Source organism: Mytilus californianus, unplaced genomic scaffold, assembly GCF_021869535.1.
Source record: "Mytilus californianus isolate M0D057914Y unplaced genomic scaffold, xbMytCali1.0.p SCAF_1, whole genome shotgun sequence".
NCBI lineage: Eukaryota > Metazoa > Mollusca > Bivalvia > Mytilida > Mytilidae > Mytilus > Mytilus californianus.
The window spans coordinates 122,627,390-122,652,864 of NW_026262581.1; the positions used below are offsets into that span (position 1 = coordinate 122,627,390).

General features: G+C 31.9%; 2 protein-coding genes across 5 annotated transcripts in view; both read left to right on the top strand.

Moving 5' to 3' along the window:
* LOC127712155 (nuclear receptor-binding protein-like) overlaps positions 1-15,543 on the top strand; it is a 46,296-nt gene extending 30,753 nt beyond the window's left edge. For 2 of the 4 annotated variants that reach the window (XM_052218430.1, XM_052218449.1), the window contains 9 exons: positions 1,276-1,356; positions 1,861-1,884; positions 3,856-3,914; positions 4,858-4,962; positions 5,413-5,545; positions 6,801-6,900; positions 12,452-12,502; positions 13,703-14,003; positions 15,106-15,543. In XM_052218430.1, the coding sequence (XP_052074390.1) occupies positions 1,276-1,356; positions 1,861-1,884; positions 3,856-3,914; positions 4,858-4,962; positions 5,413-5,545; positions 6,801-6,900; positions 12,452-12,502; positions 13,703-14,003; positions 15,106-15,192 (941 nt within the window). In that variant the 3' untranslated portion in view covers positions 15,193-15,543. The remainder of the gene's footprint in view (positions 1-1,275; positions 1,357-1,860; positions 1,885-3,855; positions 3,915-4,857; positions 4,963-5,412; positions 5,546-6,800; positions 6,901-12,451; positions 12,503-13,702; positions 14,004-15,105) is intronic. The other 2 variants (XM_052218440.1, XM_052218458.1) reach the window with 1 other exon arrangement.
* Positions 15,544-21,902: 6,359 nt separating this feature from the next.
* The window catches only part of LOC127712077 (regulator of MON1-CCZ1 complex-like), a 32,009-nt gene continuing 28,436 nt past the window's right edge, over positions 21,903-25,475 (top strand). The window contains exon 1 of the mRNA XM_052218282.1: positions 21,903-22,030. Within this exon, the coding sequence (XP_052074242.1) occupies positions 21,920-22,030 (111 nt within the window). The 5' untranslated portion in view covers positions 21,903-21,919. The remainder of the gene's footprint in view (positions 22,031-25,475) is intronic.

Sequence of the window (25,475 nt, forward strand, 5' to 3'; positions counted from 1 at the left end):
AACAGTTCGGATTCTATTGAATGAGCTATCTAACTCTATCTCAAAGCAGTATAATTGTTTGGGAATGGTTACACATGTGCACACAATGACTTACCAATTTATTTTTTGTAATATGAACTGGTAGCTGATTACAAAAGTATACTTTGGATATGACAGCTGAATCCTATGGAGCAATGTAAATTTTATATTGCTACCATCTTGGAAATTTTGAATGCTTATGTTTATATTCACCTATACTCTGGACAACTTTTCTTACCTCTGGACAATTTAGAGCTTGACCTATTGTATAGACACCTGTCTTTTGTTAAAACTATGTTGCCCTGCAGATGTGTTTTGGTTATAAGGGCCCTGCCTCGTCAGAAGGCCTATTATAGTAATTATGCAACAATACTAGAAGGTGTGCCATGTACATGGAATTAAAGTCTACATTGAAAGTCATGGTCAAAAAAATTACTTCATCTTATTCACTCCTGTGCATATGTACTTTTAAAATCATTTCCACTCTTTAACTTCCAAACCCCTAGGTGTTGGGTTATGATACTTGGCATGACTAATCACCACTGCTAAAAGGTGACCCATGCACATGGAGAAAAAACAGTAAAATTGTAAGTCATGGTTAAATACATAGTTCAACTTTGACATCCCTGTGCAAATGTAGGAAACAACTTTCAGCTCCCAAACTTTAAGATCTCCTGGGGTTTTGGGATGAATAAGAGGTGCATTAGAAAATTGATGCCTTTAAAGGGTACAGGCTACGTTAAAATCAAATAACACTGATAACTGCTTAAAAAAGTTCACAATTTATTTGTTCACTTGATGCTATGATAATTTTCCATCTACAATAATAAAAAAAATAAAAAATTGAGACAGGGGTATAAAATTAATGGGTCTATTGGTAAATATCATATTGTTGTTGTTTTTTTTTTTGTGTCTTATTTTCAGATTTGAGTGAAAGGAGATATTTGATATATATGTTAATGAGAGTGAGATAGTAACCCATCAACTTAAAAACCCAGAAAAAAAACATCTAGATGCTGTCAAAGGACTAGGGGCTTTGCAATGAAACATATACTTATATTTGAACAATTAACCATAGTGTGGAACATTTACTGATAGTAATTGGGTTTTTAAAGAAATTACAGTCTTGCTTTTATATCATGATGTATAAAAAAGGATGTGTAATCGACATACTGTCAAAATACAGTTTTGAAATGTAAATTAGATTTAGTGTGTAAAGGTATATTTTAATTTAATATTCTTATATGTGTTCAACAGTTGCTCCAGATGCTATGCATCATGTAAAGACATACAGAAAAGATATAAAGAACATGCATTGCATTGCACCTGAATATGCAGGTTAGTAATATTATCATTCTTTTAAATCATTCATATTTGTCCAACTTTATCTGGTGCATATATAACTATTGCTTTGTATGCTTGATTTTAAGTTGTTTTAAAGTATTATAAGATGACATGAACTGCTGTTTACTGATAAATATGCTGGATAAGCAAAGTGGTTTAAACATTTGTTGAGTTTAAATTTCTCAAATTTAATGGTGAATAAAGTAGTTTTATATTTATTTCTCAAATTTATGGGCCAGATAAGATTTTTATTTTTGTGTGGTTTTTTTTTCTTTTTTTTCTGTGAAAGATCAAATTTATGAGAGGGAAATATTTAAGCAATTTTATGTTAATCAGGAAATAAGAAGAAAGTAACCTCTTTTTTAAATGTTTAACTTTTCAGTAGGTGGAGTACATCATGTTTTGAAAGATATGTATCCTGGACCTTACTGTAATAGCATTGAACAAGACCTATATTATATTAAGTATTTAAAGTTGAGGCTTTATTTTTGATTTTAGATATAACGTCAGCTGACCAGTCAGGTAAATTAAATAGTCAAGTAAAGCATCCAGGGTGTCAAGTGATGTTCCTATAGTTGTCCTGTATCTGCAGTCCAAAACTCACCATTTTATGTTGTACATTTGATATTGCAAATGATAAGAAATATTATTTAAAACATAAAATTGTGTTGAAACTTGGAATAAACATCAATTTAGCCTTCTGATTAACATTGAACAGCATATACGAAGGAAATGTTAGTGTTAATACTGGTTAACCTGGCCTTAAATAGCAATGATTGGCATCCGTGTGATTTTTTATTTGATTGATTTATTTACTAGACAAAATGGAGGTCAACTTAAATATCGAGGAGTTTTTACTTTTGCCATTCAGGGGTTATGCTCCTTTACTAAATGAAAAATGGTTCTTTATGTTTTTTATGTGTAATAACTTGAAAATGATATCCAATCCTTTTCAGATTTTATTTTGTTGTGTTGGATAGCAAAATGAAGGTTAAATTTTAAATTTACTATTTCACTTTTGCTGTTCAGGATTAATGGTCCTTAATTAATTGAAAAATGACACTTTATGTTGTTTCTGTACATTTACTTGAGAAAGGTTAAACCGATCCTTTTGAAATTTTAATATGTTGTTTCTGAAGACAAAATGGAGGTGAAGGTTGATTTTTACAAATACCACTTATGCTGTCCAGGAGTTTTAGCCCTTGATTGCTTTTTCAATACATGTAAGTAAAACCTGGTTTGCTGTCATATTGACAGCCTCTTGTTAATAGTTTAAAAGACAATTTTTGGAATGAAGCTTTGTTATTTTTTATTACTTTTGCTTTTTTGGCCAGGTTGCATGAAGTGCAAAACTGGCTTATAGTATGTGATTTTGGGCATGGAAAAGTGGTTACCTATTTTGTGTTATCATCTAAAGTTTTCCAACCAGGTCCCTAAAACTGCAAACATATTAAAGTTGTGCATCTGGTATAATAGAATTGTTTCAGGATTTTTTTTCCATTTTGTCAGACTTGGGACTTGGTAAATTTTTTGTAATCAATTCTTCCTACAGTTTTCAATCAAGATCCATGAAATTTTACATGTACTGAAGTTGTGAACCTGCTGTAACAAAAATTGTTTGAAGAATTTTGTTTTCATTCTCCCAGACTTGTCAAGTTAACATTTTTTCTGCAGAATTTTCAAAAGATGGTACCTGTTTTATGTATTCAATTCCTCCTACAGTTCTCAACCCAGTTCCTTGAACTTCACAGAAATTTTGAAAACCTATTAAAGATGTGCAGCTACCATTTTGGAATTGTTTAAATATTTGTTTGCAATTTTTTTTTAATTTTTACATATATATAGTCAAATCGTTTGACCATTGTTTAAGAAACATTCTGTGCAACCCGGCCATTTGAGTTTTTAATTCCATTTTTTATTGTTCATGTTTAAGAGGTTTTATTTTGTACAGCCTGTTTGCCAATACTTTATATATTTGGGTTCTCATTTAAAAAAAATATTAGTAGTCACCTTTATATCATGGAGATGGATATAAATGCACTGTGCACATATAAAATTAATTCTTCTTCTTGAAGTTTTAGAGTTGGAACCACCTATGATAGACTGTAGAGTAGTACTTTCTGCTTTCTATCAATATGCATTTGGATATATCATATATCTATATATCTATTGCAATATCATAATGGCCCTGTAGGATAGTAAATAACTAACAGATTAAGGTACCAGTAAAGAACGTCTTAGTAGCAGAAAACACAATTTTCATTTAAATTCATTGTGTTATATAAGTTCGATAAGAAATGAGAGTTTAATACAAAGTTTCATCTCAAACCAGAATTTGTTTATGGATTGGTGATTGTAAGAACATATCAATGCTTTTAGTTCCAACAAAAACATTTATCAATAAACATGCTTTGCAGTAATTGCATCATATCTAATCTCCAAAAGTAAAGCCAAAATCTTTAAACTGAGGTTATTGCTGTTTTCCTTTTTCAGATCCAGGTGCCTTTGGACCTCCTATTGATATATATTCTTTTGGAATTTGTGCATTAGAGGTGAGTGTAACAATTAAGAATTATGTCAAGAGAATTGTTCTCGACAAGAAATATTTCACTACTACACTAGGAATGTTCACAGTATAAAAAAATGAAAAGAACACATTATAGATTTTTTGCATCCAAAGTGCTTTTCTGGATTTGCCTTCATCAGGAATGCTTAAAGCCAAATATTTAAAAGCCAAGGATACCAGTACATGTGTACATCTGTGTTCGGTTAATGTGTGTCATTAAACAAGGAATTATTTGAATATGGAATAATTTGGAAATTTGGAAAATTGATAAGAAATATATGATGGAAAACTAACCAAACTAAAGAGCATGCATGGCTAAGGTTAACATTACTTTCACTGATATTTCAGTATGAACTAACTAACCCCCTTAGCCCTATAAAAATAAGAAGATGTGGTACGATTGCCAATGAGACAACTCTTCACAAGAGACCAAATGACACAGAAATTAACAACTATAGGTCACCGTACAGCATACATGGCTTACCCTCTTAAATTGGGTTTGTTTGCATCATACATTTCTTATCAATTTTCCAGAATTCATAATTATTCCAGATTCAAATAATTGATGTGAACTTTATGAAATACATGGTTATGTCAAGTAAGTGTTCAGACAGGGATTCTTCTGTACACTGATTGAGTAAAAGTTTTGGTTTAAGGTATAAAAAGAAGATGTGGTAGTATTGCCAATGAGACAACTCTCCACAAAAGACCAAATGACACAGAAATTAACAACTATAGGTCACCGTACAAGCTTTAACAATGAGCAAAGCCCATACCGCATAGTCAGCTATAAAATGCCCTGAAATGACAAATGTAAAACAATTCAATTTGGTTTAAGGTAGTTTACCATGAAGTTGTCTAAAATCAATACATTTTGTGGGTATGGAGGAGTTGTATATTTAATTGTTGCCATTCATGATTGTTTACAGATTGCAGCTCTTGGTTTTCAAGGAAATGGTGGTGAATCCAGTGTTCATGTTACAGAAGAAAACATAAAAAGAACTTTAGAATCTTTAGAAAATCCAGTACAGAGAGTAAGTTGAAATGAACCTTTAGCAAACAACAATCGATCAGTCAATGGATAATACAAAACAATAATAGCTATTGTCTTTTGAAAAATGAAATATCATCAAAACAATTAATCGTTACTTTGTTGATAAATACATATGATGATGATTTAGTGGTTAATCCTCATCTAAAGAAATAATTTGTATACATAAAATTGTTTCAAAGATTTGTTCCCTTTTTTTTTCAATGGAAGAAACAGTTTTAAAAAGAGAAAATTGCTTAAAACCATAATGATTAATTGATTATAAAGTTTTAAGTTTTTGTATATAGATACAGAATATTATAACCTTTTGCTTCTGCTATTTTCCAAAAATCTACTTAACCTGACTCACAGCATATATTTTACAATGTTTACATATAGAAATCAGCTATTCTTTATATACATGACATAATATTTATATATTTGCATTTTTTAGGATTTTATATCTCAGTGTATTATAAAAGATCCAGCTGAGAGACCAAATGCTAGGGAACTGTTATTCCATGCCATATTGTTTGAAGTACATTCTTTGAAGCTTCTTGCTGCTCACACATTTGTCAAAAGTCTTTGTAAGTTTATAAATGGGCAATTATTAGTGTAATCCTCAGAATACTCAAATGAACTTATAATTCTTGGTTCTCTTTAACAGTCTGTCAATAAACATTTATTTACTCTTCATTTGTATATTTACCAGCATTGCTTCCACCTTTGTCTGAATTAAAATAACTGATAGAGCATACACAATGGTGTCACTTTGTAAGGTAAAGAGGGTAACTTTTCTTTCTACAGATAACAAGCCAAAAAGTAGCCATATTCATTCATGCATTGTTCACATTTAAAACCTTAAGACTTGTTTGTTCAAAGCTTGATTTGTATAAATGGACAGATTTTTGTGGTGAATACATTGTTTCAGGCTATTTGCACAAGTTTCAATAAATCAATATGTGCATACTTTTCACTTTATATTAAAGTCGTTCATCAGTACAAACAAAAGGTATCTACTAGTGTTGTTAACGGTAAACCGTTGGAAGGACCGAATATCGAATACCAAAAATGCTAACCGGTTAACCAGACCTTTTTATACGACCGCAAAAAAATTTTTGTGGTCGTATATTGGTATGACGTCGACGTCGTCGTCGTCCGAAGACACATTAGTTTTCGCACTCTAACTTTAGTTTAAGTGAATGGATCTCAATGAAATTTTACCATAAGGTTCCATATCACAAAGGGAATGCTGGGATTGATTTTGGGGGTAATTGCCTCCAAATTGTAGGAATTAGGGGCCAAAAAGGGGCAAAAAACAAGCAATTTTCTAGTTTCAGGACAATAAATTGTGTGTAAGTCTATGGATCTCTCTGACATTGTATCACAAGGTTCCATATCACAATGGGAATGCTGGAATTGATTTTGGAGGTAATTGCCTCCAAATTTTAGGAATTAGGGGCCAAAAAGGGGCAAAAAACAAGCATTTTTCTAGTTTCAGGACAATAACTTGTGTGTAAGTGTATGGATCTTTATGAAATTGTACTACAAGGTTCCATATCACAAAGGGAAAGCTGGAATTGAGTTTGGGGGTAATTGTGAATAACCAATATATGTAGCAGTGTAGTACAGTAATTAAAATAGAACTCTGTACATACCTGTATTAAAATGTGGCTTTACTGAGTTTTGGAATGCTGATTAGTTACAAGATTATGTATTTTTATCTAATAACTGTTAGACTTTACGAATGTTTTGCTCTTTTATCATACGGTAGAACTATTACATTATTATGACATTTTATAAAATAAGATAGTTTACTCATGCATATTCAATTTATTTCAGCAATTCTTCCTGAAAATTTAACAGATGAAGCATTTATTAAAAGGATAAATCCCAATACTGTATTTGCTGAAATCAAATGTAAAGAACCAGTGCAATGGAAGTAAGTCTTGAAGCGATGTGTAGAAATGTTGAAAATGACAGAAATCACAAACCATAATTTAATAAATTTTGATCACTGTTTTTATGCCCCTGTCGTAGTGGAGGGGGCATTAAAGGAGACATGACACGATTTTCAATTTGTGTTTAAAAATGTTTATTTATACTTAACTTTCCCCAAAAATACATCGATAGCAATATAAGTGTCAAATATTTGTTAAAATATGTATTTTAATGAGATTTTAATGCAACGATTTATCGACCTGTCAAATATGCATATTTCCATCCCGGAAGTCACTCAGAACAAGGCTACTACGTCAGTGGTTCCTTTTATTCATATTAACATATGGGTACAGCACAAATTTAGTTTGGATTATTATCCAACAAAACGCATGACAGTGATAAAAAAATGAGTATGCGTGATGCCGATGGATTCAACAATATAATTAAAAAGAATATTGACATGATATTTTCTGTTTTTCGAATGACACGCGGACTTAGAAGGTGTAAAGATAGGACTTTTTAACAAGCCCAAACTACACTTCTTTCCGCCCACTTTCATAAGGAATCCAGAGTTGGGGTCTCGGGTGCCATTCCATGAGTTCATCATAGGTCACAGGTGAACGGTACAGGTGATTGAGTTTCGCAATTTCAGGTCTCGTTTGAAGTTGCAAGCTTCAGGTGTCACGCCACTTGGTTAGATATAGTTATTACGCAATATTACTTCATAAGCTCTTTGTGTACATCCTGGATGTTGGTTTTGCCGAGGGCACAGGTGAGATTGGAATGTATTATTGTTACAGAAAATACAGGTACAACTACCTGATGTTTAATGAATACCTGCATGTAATACGACCATACAATACCCTATGCACCACCAATTAAATACCCTAACCAGCGTTGATAACTAATTATAGACAACCTGTATATAGATCTTATTTTTATTGCTTTTAAGAATATGCAGATATAAAAAGGTTTATAACAGATGCATTTTTTTAATTGACTTCTTGAGATGGAAAAGTAATATTCCTGTATGCTTGCAAGTCTATAACTTCATACCGTATATTCGGCTATAAAAGTTCTCAACATGAAAATGTGAAACAATTTTAGGGATAAAACTAACTTATTTATAACAAAATAATTTCCGCAGAAAAAATTTGACAGACATGAACCACTGATATACATGCTCCTGATTTGAGACAGGCACATTCACAATGTGTCGTGGGGGATATATGTTTGTGAGCGCCTACCTCCAAACGTGTGATAGCGGTCTTACAGCAGTACATAAGAACTATAAAAACCAGTCTAACTCAAAAGATCGGTACGAAGTACAGAAACCACTAACGTAAAAACAATAGAGATAACGCACAAATAATGTAAGCTAGATCAAAGCCAAATACAAATAATACATAATTCATGTATTCGAAGACTGAAGTATGTAACATGTAAACATTTTCATGCTCAGTACGATTGAAAATTTAACATATATTCAAATGACCCCTTTTTGAAGAAATATTAAGTTGTGAATATTTTCCTGGACTCAAGCATTTTGCTGGTAGCAATAAACAAACTGATTGCTAAATGATATTTGGAAGAGAGGGGTGGAAATGTGTGAACTTGAATTTACTTTGTGTAATTCCTTAAATTTGAAGTTAGATTTATAAGGGTTTGGATGGAATTGCATACTTTAGAAGTGTAATATAACTATATTAATTATTTCAACATAAGACTACAGTAGTTCAAGGTAAATAACATAACACGTGACTAAATCACACTACAGGTGCCTTCTTACCTTTCACCTGGTCAAGTATGCTATAGGTGTCAAAATTTAATTACTAATACAACAGCCTCCAATAAACGTTTTGTATTGTTTAATTTTATACATAAGGTGAGACGTAAATAAAATATTGAATTGAATTGTTTACATAAAAAGGGGGAAAGTAATAAAATTGTTAATTGAATATCCTAATGCAGAAAAAGTGTGATAAAGGATTTGTCACTATACAAATCCTTGGCGTGATGTATGGTTTCCAACCAAAAAAAATATATGCATAACTTTTGGTGATAGTTTATACCTATTAAAAGTCTCACCGTAACCAAAACAAAACAAAAAAACAAAACAAAAAACGTACCATTTGCGAACGCATAATACTCTTTTACTTTTACTATCTTTTTTTTTCTTTTCTTTCTGCTTCGGGCGCACACATAATTATAACATTACCGTAACAGAGAGAAAAAAGAACAATTTGATCATCAATAATAGAATTTATATTTTGAATCATGATTAAAAGTAGTTTTATTTGAATAAATAAAAAATGAGGAAAGCGGTTTATTAAATTTATTCATCAGACAAACCTATATGACGAAGTCGATACACTATGGACGGTATTGAAAGCACTTTTCCCGATTACTGACAAACTACAAAGACAATTGACCTCATCAATTTGAGCCATTGTGTGTGAAAAATAACCAAGAAAAGGATATTAATTCTTCATGCGAAAAGTCCAACAACGACGATTTTTCAGACAATACCGATCGGATTGTTACCACAGTAAGACATTTTCCCAGCTTGTAACCACTGACATAAGCACGATCACGTGATCGTTATCTAATTAAAAATGATTCATTATGACAAGCGCTGGATTCTTTGACCTAAAAAATGCCGATTGATCAGGTTTTGACTAGCAAAATTGTACACAATATGTTTTAAGACTAATATTTATCAATTTAATAAAAAAAAAAAAAATAATTTTAAAATCGTGTCACGTCTCCTTTAAGTGTTTCCCCTGTACGACTAGTCTTCACGTTGAGCCACAGGCCCACCAGCCCAGGCTTGTAAAATTGCTTTCGGGTCTGTAAAAATCATCTCTACAGGCCAACAAAATCTAACTAAAATTTTCGAAAAACTGAGGTCTGGGCCTGTAGATTTAAAAGTTTATCATGAAGACTGTGTAATGTCACGAAATTGTTTTCTGTTCTCTAACTTTAGTTTGTCTCAACCAAATGTTAAGAAAACTTATACACAATGCTAATTACCACAAAAACAGATCAAGTTAGAATTTGGGTGACGTCATTTTTACCGTTCTTGAGCTATGTCCCTTTATAACAGTATATGCAAGCAGAGGCATCATCTGTGTCCCATGGACACATTCTCCATTTATTTAGTATTGACATTATTATTTACCTTTGAACCAATTTGTGTATTGGTTGAACAAAACTAAAATTTGTAAATCCCAAATTTACTGTTATCCTTTTTTATTTTATAGTAATTTGAGTTCATATACCAAAGTCAAGTAACTCAGACCTTGACTATGACCCCTATGATATTAAAACCTTGTCCAAATCATGTCTTGCTCATAACTTTTGTACTGTAAAACTTACTTTAACCAAATTTGAAATGCAGTTGCATCATGGTTTCATGGTTTCATATACCAAAGTCAGGTCACTCTGACTGACCCCTATAATAGTAAACCTGGTCTCGTTTGTGATTGACTCGTTACTTTTGCAGTCTGCACCATTAGCCGCTAGTCCGATTCCCTTGACTAGTTTAATTTATTTGGACTAGTAAGTTTTTGCAAAACTTTGTTCAGCAACATAAGAAAAATATTGGAATATTGTTGTTTGGACTAGAAGTCGGAAAAGATTTTGGTGCAGACTGCTTTTGTACTGTAAATCTTAGGTTATCCAAACTTAGTATGCATTTGCATTATGGGATGGTGATGTGTGATATATTAAAGTCAGGTCACTCTGACCTTGACTTTTACCTTTGGCCCCTATGATATTAAAACATTGTCCGATTTTGTTGAATGCAAAACTTTTGTACTGTAGCACTTAGATTGTCAAAATTGTGTATGTAGAAGCATCATACTGACCAACTGTTCCTGAATTAGGGGTTTTGTACCTTATAAGCATCCGATGTTTTAAGATTTTTGTTCATGTTAAATGCATAAAGACAATAAATCTGATGGTTGTTTCTCGAGCCCCTGCAAATGAGCTAAATAGTATGCTGATATGTCATTGTCATCAGAATGTTAACCTGAAGGGATTAATTTCAAAATAAATGAAGACTTTGGGGAAGTAAAAATGTCCCTTTTTCTTATGTATGAAGCCTTAAAGTACAATAGCGAAAACTTGTAATTTTCAGATTTTTTTATTGGTTGTAAATTCTTGACAACTTTGTGGTTGAACATTTTCCTCCACTTTTTATACGACCGCAAAAAATTTGCGTTCGTATAATGCTATCATGTTGTCGTCTCCGTTGTCCGAAGACACATTTGGTTTCCGGACAATAACTTCAGTTTAAGTGAATGGATCTCTATGAAACTTTACCAGAAGGTTCAATACCACAAATGGAAGGTTGGGATTGATTTTGGGGGTTATGGTACCAACAGTTTAGGAATTAGGGGCAAAAAGTTTGTAGGGGGGATTTTTTTTTCAAATTTTTTTTTGGAGGTTCATATTTTTTTCTTCAAAATTTTTGAATCAATTTTTTTTGGGGGGAGGATTTTTTTCCCTTTTTTTTGGGTGAGGGGGGTCATACTTTTTCCTTCAAGATTTTTCAAAATTTGAAAAAAAAAAAAAATTTGGTGGGGAGGGGGCAAATTTTATGGGGGGATTTTTTTTTTTCATAATTTTTTGGGTATTTTTCCCCAAAAATTTTCCATTTTAACATTGATTATTTCTGATTTATATATAAAAGCAACAAATACTGATATGGCAGGAGATACACACCAAACAGGGTGTGTAAATTATTATATATAACAGATTAACTAAGTAGTAGTGTGCAACAGCACAGTATTGCGCAGTAGCACAGTATTGCGCAATAGCAAGAAATCTTCAATTGAAAATAAATACAAATCTTTTAACCAATTTCAATGGGATTAATTTAAAGTCTTTAATTTTTGGGGGTTCTAATCTTGCATTACTATTATGGATATTGGGCCCCATTTTTAAATTGGTCTACATTGAGGTCCAAAGGGTCCAAAATTAAACTTTGTTTGATTTCACCAAAAACTGAAATATTGCGGCTCTATGATATGCTGAATCTTATTGTGCATTTAGATTTTTTATTTTGGGCCCTGTTTTCAAGTTAGTCCATATTAAGGTTTGAAGGGTCCAAAATTAAAAACTTTGTTTGATTTCAACTAAAATTAAATTTTTAGTGTTTTTTTTATATGCTGAATCTGACCATGTTGTTAGATTTTGGATATCAGACCATACTAGGTAAATTAAATGTCCCATTTCAAATTTTTTAAGATCTTTGGCCACATTTATTTTGTGTCATAAACCTATATTCTGACAAAAATTTGATCTCAATCCAAATTCAGACAGTATCAAGCTTGAATATTGTGTCCAAACTTGCCCCAACTGTTCAGGGTTCTACCTCTGCGGTCTTATCAGGCTACCTTCGTGAAGCGTTTTATTACTGTTGTCAAATGATTGAGATTTTCCCATTTTCTCATTTTCAAATTGCACAGTAATTTTGTTTCATTGATAACAAAATTTTAGCTGTTAGAAATGTCAGAACTTCTGTTCAAGAATAATTTCTATTGTAGACGATCACAAGTGCCAAATTTAGAATTAGAAAAGTTTTTGGAAGATGTAAGGTGAGTTATTTTGAATTCAGTGCATGTTTTCTGTTACATTAATTCAGTTGATGATATTGCTGTTAATAATGCCATGTTATAATTTTAAAAATATGGTTACAACAACTAAGGTCAAATTGGAAATTAGATATTAGCGAACAATATATTGTAGAAATAGAAATGGTGTTTTAGTATGTGAATGTAATGCATGAATGCAGTGATATTTGTGAAATTCTTTAGATATCTATAAACACATCAATTGATAACAAAGAAAGAAAAAAAAAGATTTGATGATGGGAAATTGGACAGTATTAAGTGAGACATAGGGATTGCTTTTCCAGCAACGCTGTCAACAATTGTTAAGTTTTCTGCTTAAGTTAGTTTGATAGGAACTACTTGTGAAAGATCATTGATATTTAATATAAAGTTGCATTACTATCAGTTCATATCAGTTTGACAATTATTACGAGGCCCTGCCCCCTAGGTCATGCATGGTCCAGTGACTTTGAATTAATTAGCAATTTTCAATGTTAAGTTTTCTGCTAAGTTAGTTTGATAGGATCTACTTGTGATAGATCAATGATATTTTGTATGAAGTTGCATTACTATTAGTTCATATCAGTTTGATGACTATTTTGAGGCCATGCTCCCTAGGACATGGTCCAGTAACTTTGAATTAATTAGCAATTTTCAATGTTAAGTTTTCTGCTCAAGTTAGTTTGATAGGAAATACTTGTGATAGATCAATAATATTTTGTATATTAAGTTGCATTACTATTAGTTCATATCAGTTTGACGACTATTTTGAGGCCCTGCCCCCAAGGTCATGCTCCAGTGACTGAATAAATTAGCAATTTTCAATGTGAAGTTTTCTGCTTAAGCATGTTAAGTCAGTTTGATAAGAACTACTTGTGATAGATCAATGATATTTTGTATAAAGTTGCATTACTATCAGTACATATCAGTTTGACGATTATTTTCGAGCCCTGCCTACTAGATAATGGTCCAGTGACTGAATTAATAAATCAGGTGGCTGTTCATCAGATTGTCTTTTTTTTAATTTTATGCCGACAGTCAACAGTTTATTTGAATTACCTTTAGTGCCATAGGGCCAGTTAAATTTGTAAAAAAAAATTGAATAATCAGCATTTGGATTCATAAATTGTTATGAGCATTTGATGACTGTTATTAAAAGCAAATCTTCTTTTATTTTTCATAAAGAAATGGAATTTATCCCTTGACAGCATTTACTATGCAAGATCCACCAACTAAAACACGCCCTGTGACTCCTGAGGTGGACAATCCACAAAAGTCAGAAGATCAGAATTCCTTAGATGTAGAAAATCGTTTGGTGACATCTTCCTCATGTAATGTCAGGAAAGATGATTCCTCTAAATACCACATAACACTCCAGTTAAAAATGGATGATAAAATGAATAGACAGTTAACAGCTGATTTTTCCAAAGATGACAATGCAGAAATCCTTGCACAAGAACTAGTTCACTATGGATTTATTAACAAGGTTGGTATTAATCAACTGATAAATGAAAAATTAACTCATCTGAGAAATCATATTGCATTATTCATAATTTAGATTTATATGTTGTAACATATAGGTAGAAAGAAGAAAGGGGATTTTGACCAGGGTTATAAAAAAAAAAATAGGTAGATATTATTTTTTATGCCCCCGCCGTCACCGGAGGGGGCATTAAGTGTTATCCTTGTCTGTACGTACGTCCTGATATTGGTTTCCATTCTCTAACTTTGCCTCAACCAAATGTATTGAAACTTATACACAATGCTTATTACCACATACGACAGCTCAAGTTCGAATTAGGGTGGCGTCACTTATACCGTTCTCGAGTCCCTTTGTAATGTTTACAAGCGGGGGCATCATATGTGTCCCATGGACACATTCTCCATTTATTCCATCATCCTTTTTAATCTCTAGACTTTTTTACTGCAGACATCTAAACCAATCAAGATCCCCATAGGGGAATTTAATGTAATAATTTTGATCACAACTCGTGACAAAGATTACTACATACTTCATACTACTCAACTGAAAGTTTGTCAAAGTTACATCAACCAAAATATGAACATCTTTATTAATTTTTTTAATATTTATATATCAATCTTCCATTTGCCAATTCTATCACACTCATAACACACATTGCTTACTTTTGTCAATCATAGACTAGTTCTATACTGGACAAAATTGGCTTCTGCCCAGGCAAAGCATGATAAGTTGAAAGTGATGTACTAGGTAATGGTGTTTTAAAAAAAATGAAAAATAACTACTGATATCAAAAGTTTTTAGCGTAACAAAAAATTAAATGTAATTAAAAGATTTGAAAAACTTAAAGGTTGCACACATTATGCACAAATAAATTTGCTCTTTTCGCTAGCTCTCCATTATCAATAAAAATTAATGTCCCTACTAAGGTAAACAACTAAAAAATGGATTTCTAATTACAGGGTCAATTAAGGGAATTGGCAAGTAGACTATTGATTAAAATGATCATTAAATATAAATTTTAAACATATTTATAAAGGCTCACCAACTATCTACATCTGTTTTGGAAGTGAAGTATGAATTAAAGAGAATTTTTTGTGTTTTTCAGAATGATGAAGAATCAATTGCCAAGTTGATAAATGATCAGCTGATGACTATTTTACAGAAAACAAATATCCCTGTAGAAGGATCATGATATATCACTGTTGTGCTGTTCATTATGGAAATCTTACTAACATGCTAGTCACATGTAATAAAAAAGTGTCTCATGTCCTACAGTCAGAGTACAAACACTGGTGTAGTTATTGTGAAGCTGAATCGGACCATTCAAGTTCCAAAAGACAGAACAATATGGTGCTATTTACTAAAAGATGAAAATATTGTTTTTTTGGTGGTTCAGAATCAAAATACTTTTATTAAGAGATTGTAATGGAAAAATAGATGTATTATTAAAACACTTGTAATTTTATTTGAAATATTAAGCATTGAGTGGCATTAATTTTTTTCAAATATTTAATATGAGGAAAAAAGATTTTTTTCCTATTTTTTTCCTAATTTAAGAAAAAGTAGATTTCCATAAGAATTTTACTGGAAAATACATTGATGGATAAAAAGAACAATAAATGTCATACTGTGATATCACCTGTCATAGATGTATAAAACATAGATATTTTGAAGAAGAAAAAAAACATATCAAATAAACATGTTTTTCTTTAGGGCTGTTCCAAAATTGATGTGGTGGGGGGGATGGGAGGCTCTTAACTTATTTGTGAGTGGTTGCATTTTCTTTAGAATTTTATAAGAATTAGTAAGAGGACACTTATATATTATGGGTGGTTGGGTGCCCCCCCATGCATTTAATGCTGGAACATCCTATATATGATTTACTCAGTAGTAAATTTTCAAATTTAAATTGGGAGAAAAAGTTGGAATTCTACTATGACTAGATACAAAGGTGATTACTTGTTCCCCCTAAAAAACTACTAAATAAAGAATTTATGGTTGGCTGACTATTTTGAGGGTGCTTTTCAATTAGTTGTATAATAAGGAAAACATTTCTAAAAATATACCTGACTTATTCCTTTTATTGACAAAATGTGCAACATGTGTTTAAACAAATTATTTCACTAATGGAAAACATGTCTTTCACAGAACAGAATTTTTTTTTAGTATAGTGTATCAAAGGTTACCAAAGTAAAATTAATTTATTAGAAGGCCCTTCACTGAAACATGTTTTTATTATGAAAAATGTATATTAACAACCTTCTTGAATTATAGGCAGATAATTGTTGGATATGTTTTCTTTTGCCCAATGGTATTCACTATTAACAATATCCTGGAGTTGGTAGAGTATTATAGTTTAAATTTTTTCATGAATTAACAGCTCAAAGTGCATTCCATATTGTACTTTTCCATTGTACTTATTGATGAAAATAATTATCATTTATAATGTTTGATTTGAATTGTATTCTTCATCATTCACCTTTTGGTGGATATGAAACAAGGAATTTGAATGGTTCCATCAAACTTTAGAAAAGAAGCCTATTTGCACATGAAAACCTTTTAAAATTCTGCTATTAATGAATTATTTTTTAATGTAAATTTTGCTAATTTTTCTGACAGACATGCCAATTGATTAAGTTTGATGTTGATATTTGGTCATTATTCTAGGTATAACCCCAGTTAATGTACATTTTCATTTGAAATATCCAATGGTGAGTTAAGAATGCTGTGGAATTAAACACTGTTTTTTTTTGTTTTTTTTTACAGATAAAGGCTTTGGAATATTCGCATTACATGTAAACATTCCAGACAAAAATGATTATTTTTCTTAACTGTGCATTTATTTGTAAAGATTTTAATGTAAATAAAATGTGTGCTGAAAATGAGGAAACATGTGCAATATTGGAAATTGTAGTATTTATTTAGTTACACTTTGAAAATGATATACATGTAAATGATGTATTTTAAGACAGTTTGACCATATTATGTTTATATTCACTGCATTCAATATTCAGATTTATTGTTAGTCTTACTGCATCCAGCTGCAGCGATACATAGGGATAACTTATGTTGTCTTGCATCATTGTCCTTGTCACTTTGTCACTCCTTGCAAAGCATGACTGAATTCAACCAAGCACAGATTCTTCTACAGATATCAAGTTGTGGACCTGCTATTGTAATTACTGATCTGAGTGATTTTTGGGGCTTCCCATACCAAAACATGGACTTCACCATTTCTGCTTATATTATTTTAAAAATGCCAGGCAACATATCTTCCTAAAAAATTCACACATATTTATTAAAGTGCTAAAAGATTTATATTTCACTGCTTTATAAACTGCTAGCCTACAAAGTTCTGTCCCTCTAAATTTTCAAAGTTGGCAATGTTTATTTTCAGCTTGTGAATCATTAAAACAAAACAACTGATTGCTCAATTTTTTTGGCATTACAATATGCATGTAAAACATTGTCTCATTCCAGTGAAAGATTATAATATCCAGACAAAATATATTTAGTTTATTCAAGATTTTTCACTTGTTTTTATTTCTAGGCTTTTGTCCAGTTATTTTGATTTTTTATCATTAGATTTTAACCGGATTTCTGCAGGAAAAATCGGTTATTGATTTGGGGATGTACAGCAGGCGGGCGGGTGATGATTGTCACTTTTACCGTTCAGGAGTTATGGTCCTTGTGATATTGAAAAATGCCAGGACACAAATAAATGTTAAAAAACCTCTTGTTTTTTTCTTATGATGCAGTTTAAACTTATTCTATATTGTTGGTAATGTACAATAAGATTGTATTATAAATATAGCGATAGATCAATAAACAAATAAATTTATTATGTCTTTTTTTAAAGCCTTGATGCATATGTCATCTGTCCTTAACACTTTTAGTTTACGAATAATACTGTAAACCAACTTATTTTTCGCGGATACTTTATTTCGCGATTAGCCCTTTCTAGTCCATTTCACGGTGATTTAATTTTGCGATTCTCAAATTTACTTGATGTAGTTAAATATGGAAAAATCCAAGTTTTACATATTCGCGACGATTTATATTCGCGTTATTTTCTACTCGCGAAAATTAGTTGGTTTACAGTAATTAAGTTCTTACTAGCTGCCACTGTGTGACAAAGGTAAATGTTGTTGATTCGTTAATATTTGTCGGATACATTTTTTTTGTGTCAAGGGGTAATCTTCAAATTTTGATGCATGCTGATAATTATACAAGTTTTTAGATACATTGATAGAAGTAAATGAAAACACCATGTGAATTAGGTACCCTTGTTTTGTTCTTAACCAGAAAAATTGATATCAAAGATAATTAATGAATCAACAGTATAAGAATACAACAGTATAAGAAATATACTTGCTCAGTTAGTCAATACATGCATAGGTTGTTGAGCTTCAGGTATGACAAAATACATCTGCAATGAAATTGTTTAAAAGGAATGCTTATACAATGTAATAAAAATAAGGTTTTATTGCTTCAAGCACAGCCTCAACAGAGACAATTAATTCTAATGGAGAAGAAGGTGAAGAGAAGAAAAACTAAAACTTGATTAGTATATACAAAAATTAACAGCTGAATTTGTGGCCACCTGTTCAGATTTTGAGTTTGGCAGTGTAATTATGTAAAGATTTGAAGAAAAGTTGTGTTTCTCACTTATAAAAATCACCGAAAGGCTATATAAAGAACATTTTATTTAGAAAAACAAACCCGTTTCCCATGGAAAACAAAAATGTCTGATGCTGTTTTACCAGAAATGAAATGGTTAGTGATCTATAAATCATTAAATGTGTAGGCATCTCTGCCACTAATCTACCAAATGATGGAACAAAATTTATTACCTACAGATCTACATTATGCTATGTAATCTGTTGGAAAAATCTGAAGATAATGTGCAGAGTAGAAAGGAGAATACCATTTCATATTTGCTTGGTAAACATGAACATGTACTGAGATTGAGAAAATGGCGGTTAAGATAATTAGCTGACAGAATCGAAAACAATCTTTCAAGTTCTTGGAGGTTGCAACATACTTTCTTAAACAATAGACAAGCTTCAGTACAATCTGACAAGCTCTTAGTCATCCAGAGTAAATAAAAGTTGTGAATATATTAAGAGAGACCAAAGCAATTGCCCCTCCCCCTAACTTTTTGGCCATTTTTGTCGCGGAAAGTGAGACATAGGGATTGCTTTTCTGGCAACGACTGCGATGACGGCATCAACAATTGTTAAGTTTACTGCTAAAGTTAGTTTGATAGGAACTACTTGTGATAGATCATTGATATTTTGTATGAAGATGCATTACTATCAGTACATATCAATTTGATGACAATTTTTAGGCCATGGTCCAGTGACTTTGATTTAATTAGTCATTTTCAATGTTAAGTTTTCTGCTTAAGTTAGTTTGATAGGAAGTACTTTTGATAGATCATTGATATTTTGTAGGAAGTTTCATTACTATCAGTACATATCAGTTTGACGACTATTTTGAAGCCTTGCCCCCTAGGCCATGGTCCAGTGACTTTTAATGATAAGTTTTCTACTTAAGTTAGTTTGATATGAACTACTTACGATAGATCAATGATATTTTCTATAAAGTTGCATTACTATCAGTACATATCAGTTTGACAACTATTTTAAGGCCCTGCCCCCTAGGTCATGGTCCATTGACATTCAATTAATGAACAATTTTCAATGTAAGTTTTATGATTAAGTTAGTTTGATAGGAACTACTTACAATAGACTATATTTTCTATAAAGTTACATTGCTGTTTGTACATCTCAGTTTGTCAACCATTTCGAGGCCCTACCCACTAGTTGATCCAGCAACTTAAATGAATTAATTAGAAATGTTGCTGTCCATCAGATTGTCTCTTTCTGAATTTTATGCAGACAGGCAAGACAAATCTCTGTGTCAACAGTTTATTTTAATTGCAAATAAAAAATGAAAATGATAGAGGACACTTTTCTTGTAACTTCCAAAGGTCTGGTTGGCTCAGAGGCAGAATAGTATGTCTGAGCAGGGCGACATGTCTTTCTGCAGATTATTATTGCCTTGAGTGTGTCATTCTAGTGCAAAGTCTAGTTTATATTCATATAAGTTTATTATTAGCTCACCTGGCCCGAAGGGCCAAGTGAGCTTTTCTCATCACTTGGCGTCCGTCGTCCTTCGTCGTTGTCGTCTTCCGTCGTCGTTAGCTTTTACAAAAATCTTCTCTGAAACCACTGCACCAAATTTATTCAAACTTGGCCACAATCATCATTAGGGTATCTATTTTAAAAAATTTGTCCGATGACCCCGCCTACCAACCAAGATGGCCACCATGGCTAAAAATAGAACATAGGGGTAAAATGTAGATTTTGGCTTATATCTCTGAAACCAAAGCATTTAGAGTAAATCTGACATGGGGGTAAAACTGATTATCAGGTCAAGATCTATTTGCCCTGAAATTTTCAGACAAATCAGACAACCTGTTGTTGGGTTGCTGCCCCTGAATTGGTAATTTTAAGGAAATTTTGCAGTTTTTGGTTATTATCTTGAATATTATTATAGATAGAGATAAACTGTAAACAGCAATAATGTTCAGCAAAGTAAGATCTACAAATAAGTTGTCATGACCAAAATGGTCAGGTGACCCCTTTAGGAGTTATTGCCCTTTATAGTTAATTTTTAACAATTTTTCGTTAATTTTTGTAATCTTTTACAAAAATCTTCTGCTCTTAAACTACTGAGACAAATTTAACCATACTTGGCCATAATCATTATTAGGGTATCTAGTTTAAAAAATTTGTCCGATGACCCCGCCTTCCAACCATCATGGCTGACTTGGTTAAAAATAGAACATAGGGGTAAAATGCAGTTTTTGGTTTATATCTCTGAAATTAAAGCATTTAGAGCAAATCTGACGGTGGCAAAAATGTTCATCAGATTTAGATTTATCTGCCCTGAAATTTTCAGACATATCCGACAACCCGTTGTTGGGTTGCTGTCCCCGAGTTAGTAATTTTACAGAAATTTTGCAGTTTTTGTTATTATCTTAGATATCATTATAATATCTAATATCTAATACTATTAGTTATGATTTTAATCTTATTTTACATGATTTCCAAAGCATCAGTAAATACAGGTGAGCGACACAGGCTCTTGAGAGCCTCTAGTTTTCTCTCCCTGAATTATGCTTTTAATTTGCCACTGAACTATCCATCCATCAACACAATATTCTCCATTCTAACAAAAAATATCAAAATATGACATCAGACAACCAATGAGAAGGTTCCTGACTTGACACACCCACATGAATAATTGCCAGGATCACAATTTTATTTTGTTACAGCATAACCTTCCCCCTTTTTTATTCTTGGTCAGTGGACAAAAACCTAAACCTTCCTTCCCTGCTCAAAAGGTATAGGTTTAACATCTGTATTTAGTAAAAACGAAATAAAGGCAAGAGTTCCATATATATATTGCATCCACCATACTAAGGGGAAGACCATTTGAGATACTGGGGAAAGGGGGGAGCAGGCCTTATTTTTTTCTGATTGACTATTCATTTTCATCTGTTGCTACGCATGCTTATTTTTTTCTACAGCTTTTCTGTGTGAAAATTTTTTTGCTTTTTATAATACAAGATTGATTCTTGCATATTGGTCCATATTGTGTTGCAGAATATTCATTTTCATCTGGTCTAATGCAGTGTTATTTATTTTCAGCTCTTTCCTGGCAAGGATATTCATTTTAATATTCTCCTCCCCTAAAATCAAATGGTTGTCCCTTAAATCAATATTACTTTGAATTGTTTACTTTTGAAAATAAAGCATAGAGATGTCTGTTCGAACGCACCGGTAATAGACTTTCGGAATCTTTCTTGGCTTTTGGTTATTATAGTGTAAACATAAGAGGAGTAAAAAATGGCACAACAAAATGATGGGTGTTTTTACATCGAACTTTGTAAAAACCCTATACGTTTCGACCCAGTTGATAAAGTTACAAATGTATTCTATGATGACGCTAACAGACAGGTGAATGTACAGCTAGAATATTGTCTTGGAAGTATGGACACTTCATTTTGTCATAGCTTACAAGACGATTTTGTACCTTGTGGTGTCACGGAATAGAAGTTCCTTCATAATATAAGTTCCAAATGGAAACAATATTCTGGAATATTATTTCCACTGGAATAAATATTACAGTAAATGTTCCTAACGGAATAAATGGTATAGAATATTTGTTCCAACAGGAACAGATATTATGACATTGTTCCAGGGGAACTTCTGTTAGGCGGAACAAATATACGTTGACAGTGGCTTGTGCTATTTTATTTTCAGTGTTGTTTCCCGTTTCAACCAATGACTGTCTTGTCTATCCTTTGTCATTGAAAACTGTGTCTTCTTCTAAATAAAAAGATTGATTGATTGTTGTTTGCTTTAGTCCAGTAGCAAATATTTCATGCATGTTCAGGGATCTCCATGACCTGTTTTATGATGGCGCACCGCCATCATTAAAATATCTTCCACCATCGTCAAATGATACCCGCCATCTTAAATTATCTTCTGCCATCGTCAAATGATCCCCGCCATTGCCAAAATTTGTTTTCGTCTCGCTAGTCGCTGCCATTTTTGTTAGCAATTATAATCAATGCATTGCATGTAATTGCATATCCCTTAGGCTTATTATATTATAATCCAAATGGTCTTAAAGCCCTGAGGGATATCCGGCAGAAGATCGCTATAAATCACTTGTACAGGTAGATCGACACACTTGACAGGAGATCACTTGATCAAGATAGACGATTGATTGCATTATTTAATTACCTTTCAACAAATTTTTTTTTTATGCTAATGAAAATTTAGATTAAAAAATAAATATTAAATGTTACATAGAAAAAAGTTAAACAAGTCGAACACATGCTTTTATATTGACTTACGCAATCAGCGTCCCCTTTTTTAAAAAGTACAAAATAAGACGTAAAACAGTACATAATTTCATGCCAAACAACTTGAGTATAGCAATTATCGATAATATTGAATCACTTTACAAGTTTAAAAATAAATACATGTACATGAATATCAACTGATTAACTGCAACTTGACAATCTGAAGTTATTTCGTAACGTTATTCCGAATTCACTTCGTCATTTACAATAAAATTGATACATCCAGTTTGAATTCAGAATCAAAAGATGCATGTTGCATAGTATATTACTATGAAATTTACAATTTAAAGTCATTAAAATCTTTTAAGTTGAAACATTTGCCCTCCAAATCTTTCTTCAACGTTTTAAAAAACGGGTACTAAACTTGTTGTTGATGCTGATGCTGCAAATCGTAGATATCAGTTCATGACTTCTGAATTTGACAGTGAAAAAAGGATCCCCAGATTTTAAAGTCCTAAATAATTACCAAAATAGCTAGAAAACGACTTAGGCACCTCAAGAACAGCTTGTGGTCAATCTTGACTAAGGATAAGACATGCAGGCTTGGCATTGGAATTGTTACAAATGGCAATTAATGAAAAAATTTATTATATTTGTTATTCTATAATGAAATAAACATAATAAGCAATATATCAGTCTGTTCACCATTGTTCACCATTCCTTCAATGGAAATTGAGGAATGAAATACTTTCGATCACGCCAAGCTGTAGACGTGGGGTTTTGTCATGGTAAAAGTTCCTCCATCGTTAAATTTTCATCCATGGAGATCCCTGCATGTTCAGTAATTTTATCATGTGTAAATAGTTTTATCTTATTAAATATTAAAAAATAAATAAAATAAAAATGTGCACTATGTAAAAATGTTAGAATTAATTTTGTTAATAATTCTTATATGATTTCCATATTAGGGAATACATTAATATGATTGGTCGAGAGGGCTTCCGGTAGTGGATCTTGACGTTGTTTATTTTTCGATAGACGACGTTGACAGAACTACTTTTTGTAACCAATGTAAACAAGTCATGGCGGCGGTAATATAAAAAAAGCGGCTCGACGTTAGAAATATTTATTTTCACTTTGCTTTCATCGTCAAATTAAATTATAAACACAAAACATTTATTTGAAAGAAAATAAGTTATTTTTTTAGTTTATTTTTTCAGATAGCAAAATTCATGGAGTATATTTTTTTTTGCGTTAACCAAATAATATATTCATGCGCCAGGTCAATTCAATGCCACAAATTTACAATTTACACGTGATAGAGGATACGAGTGGAAATCAAATTCCTTATTTCCATATTTAAAGAATAATAAGGATTAAACGCATTTTTAAAGGAATTTATTGGTGTATAAACTGGACCAAGTCACTCACAAACATATCATAAAAGTCCTTTGGACTTTTATTTGTTTATGAGTGAATTGGTCAAGTTTATACACCAATAAATTCCTTTAAAAAGTCGTTTAATCCTATAATAATTATAAAATTGTTAAATTTCCAATGTATATACGTCTCCACTAAGCCATGCGTAGTAAAAAGTGACATAAACTTCAACGTGTTGAAGGCGGTCACTACAAAGTAGAAGGATGAGAACAAATTAACAGTTAATATGGTAGGTTCTTCAAAGGTCAGGTGAACGGAGGGAAATTTTGACTGCCTCTGGAAGATGAGGGATGTTGGATAGGGATAGAAATTTTTCCTTGCAACAGGCCATCTACAGACTTCTAATATAAGTTTAAAAAAAAGGTATGTGCCATATTGTGGGGTATACTTATGAAAAGTTTTTCTTTTCCCCCAAAAAAAATCACACAAAGTAGAGGTACAAATGCAGTCCTCCAGGAAAGTAACTAATTGTTTTTCCTTAACTAGGAGTTATTTTGCAGTATTAACAATATAGATTTCATATTCAATTTGTTAATAGACTTTTTCATGTTACCGACTTTTTACTCTGGAGTATATAATTTTTCAACATCTTACATACATACCCTGTGACAAGATATATGCATTCTGGTACTGGTTCAGGTAAGAGCAACTAAAAGAAGTAAAATCAAGCTTACATTTGTTGCAATTTGGGGGAAAAATAAAAGTATAAAAATCATGTATCGAAAACTTTAAACAAATTATTTTTTTCTCCAAAAATTGTAACGATAGTAAGCTTACTTTCCTGGAGGACTACATTTGTAACTCAACTGTTCACTCCTACTTTATAGAACCTACCATATTGACTGTTGATTTATTCTTATCCTGAACATGCACGAAATATTTGCCACTGGACTAAAGCAAACAACAATCAATCTTTTTATTTGTACATGAACTAAGTATGGGACTGTTTTATAGATAAAATTACTTTAGTTATTCATTATGTTTTATAATGTTGTCTGTGCCAATGGATATTTTTAACAACAGAGGATATCAGTGAATAACATGAATATTTTACTAAAACAGCGGAAACAAAAATGAATGTGACATTTGAATAACCTCTGATTTATGTCAAAAAAAATAATATGTGAAAAGGATAACAGGAATCCTGAAGA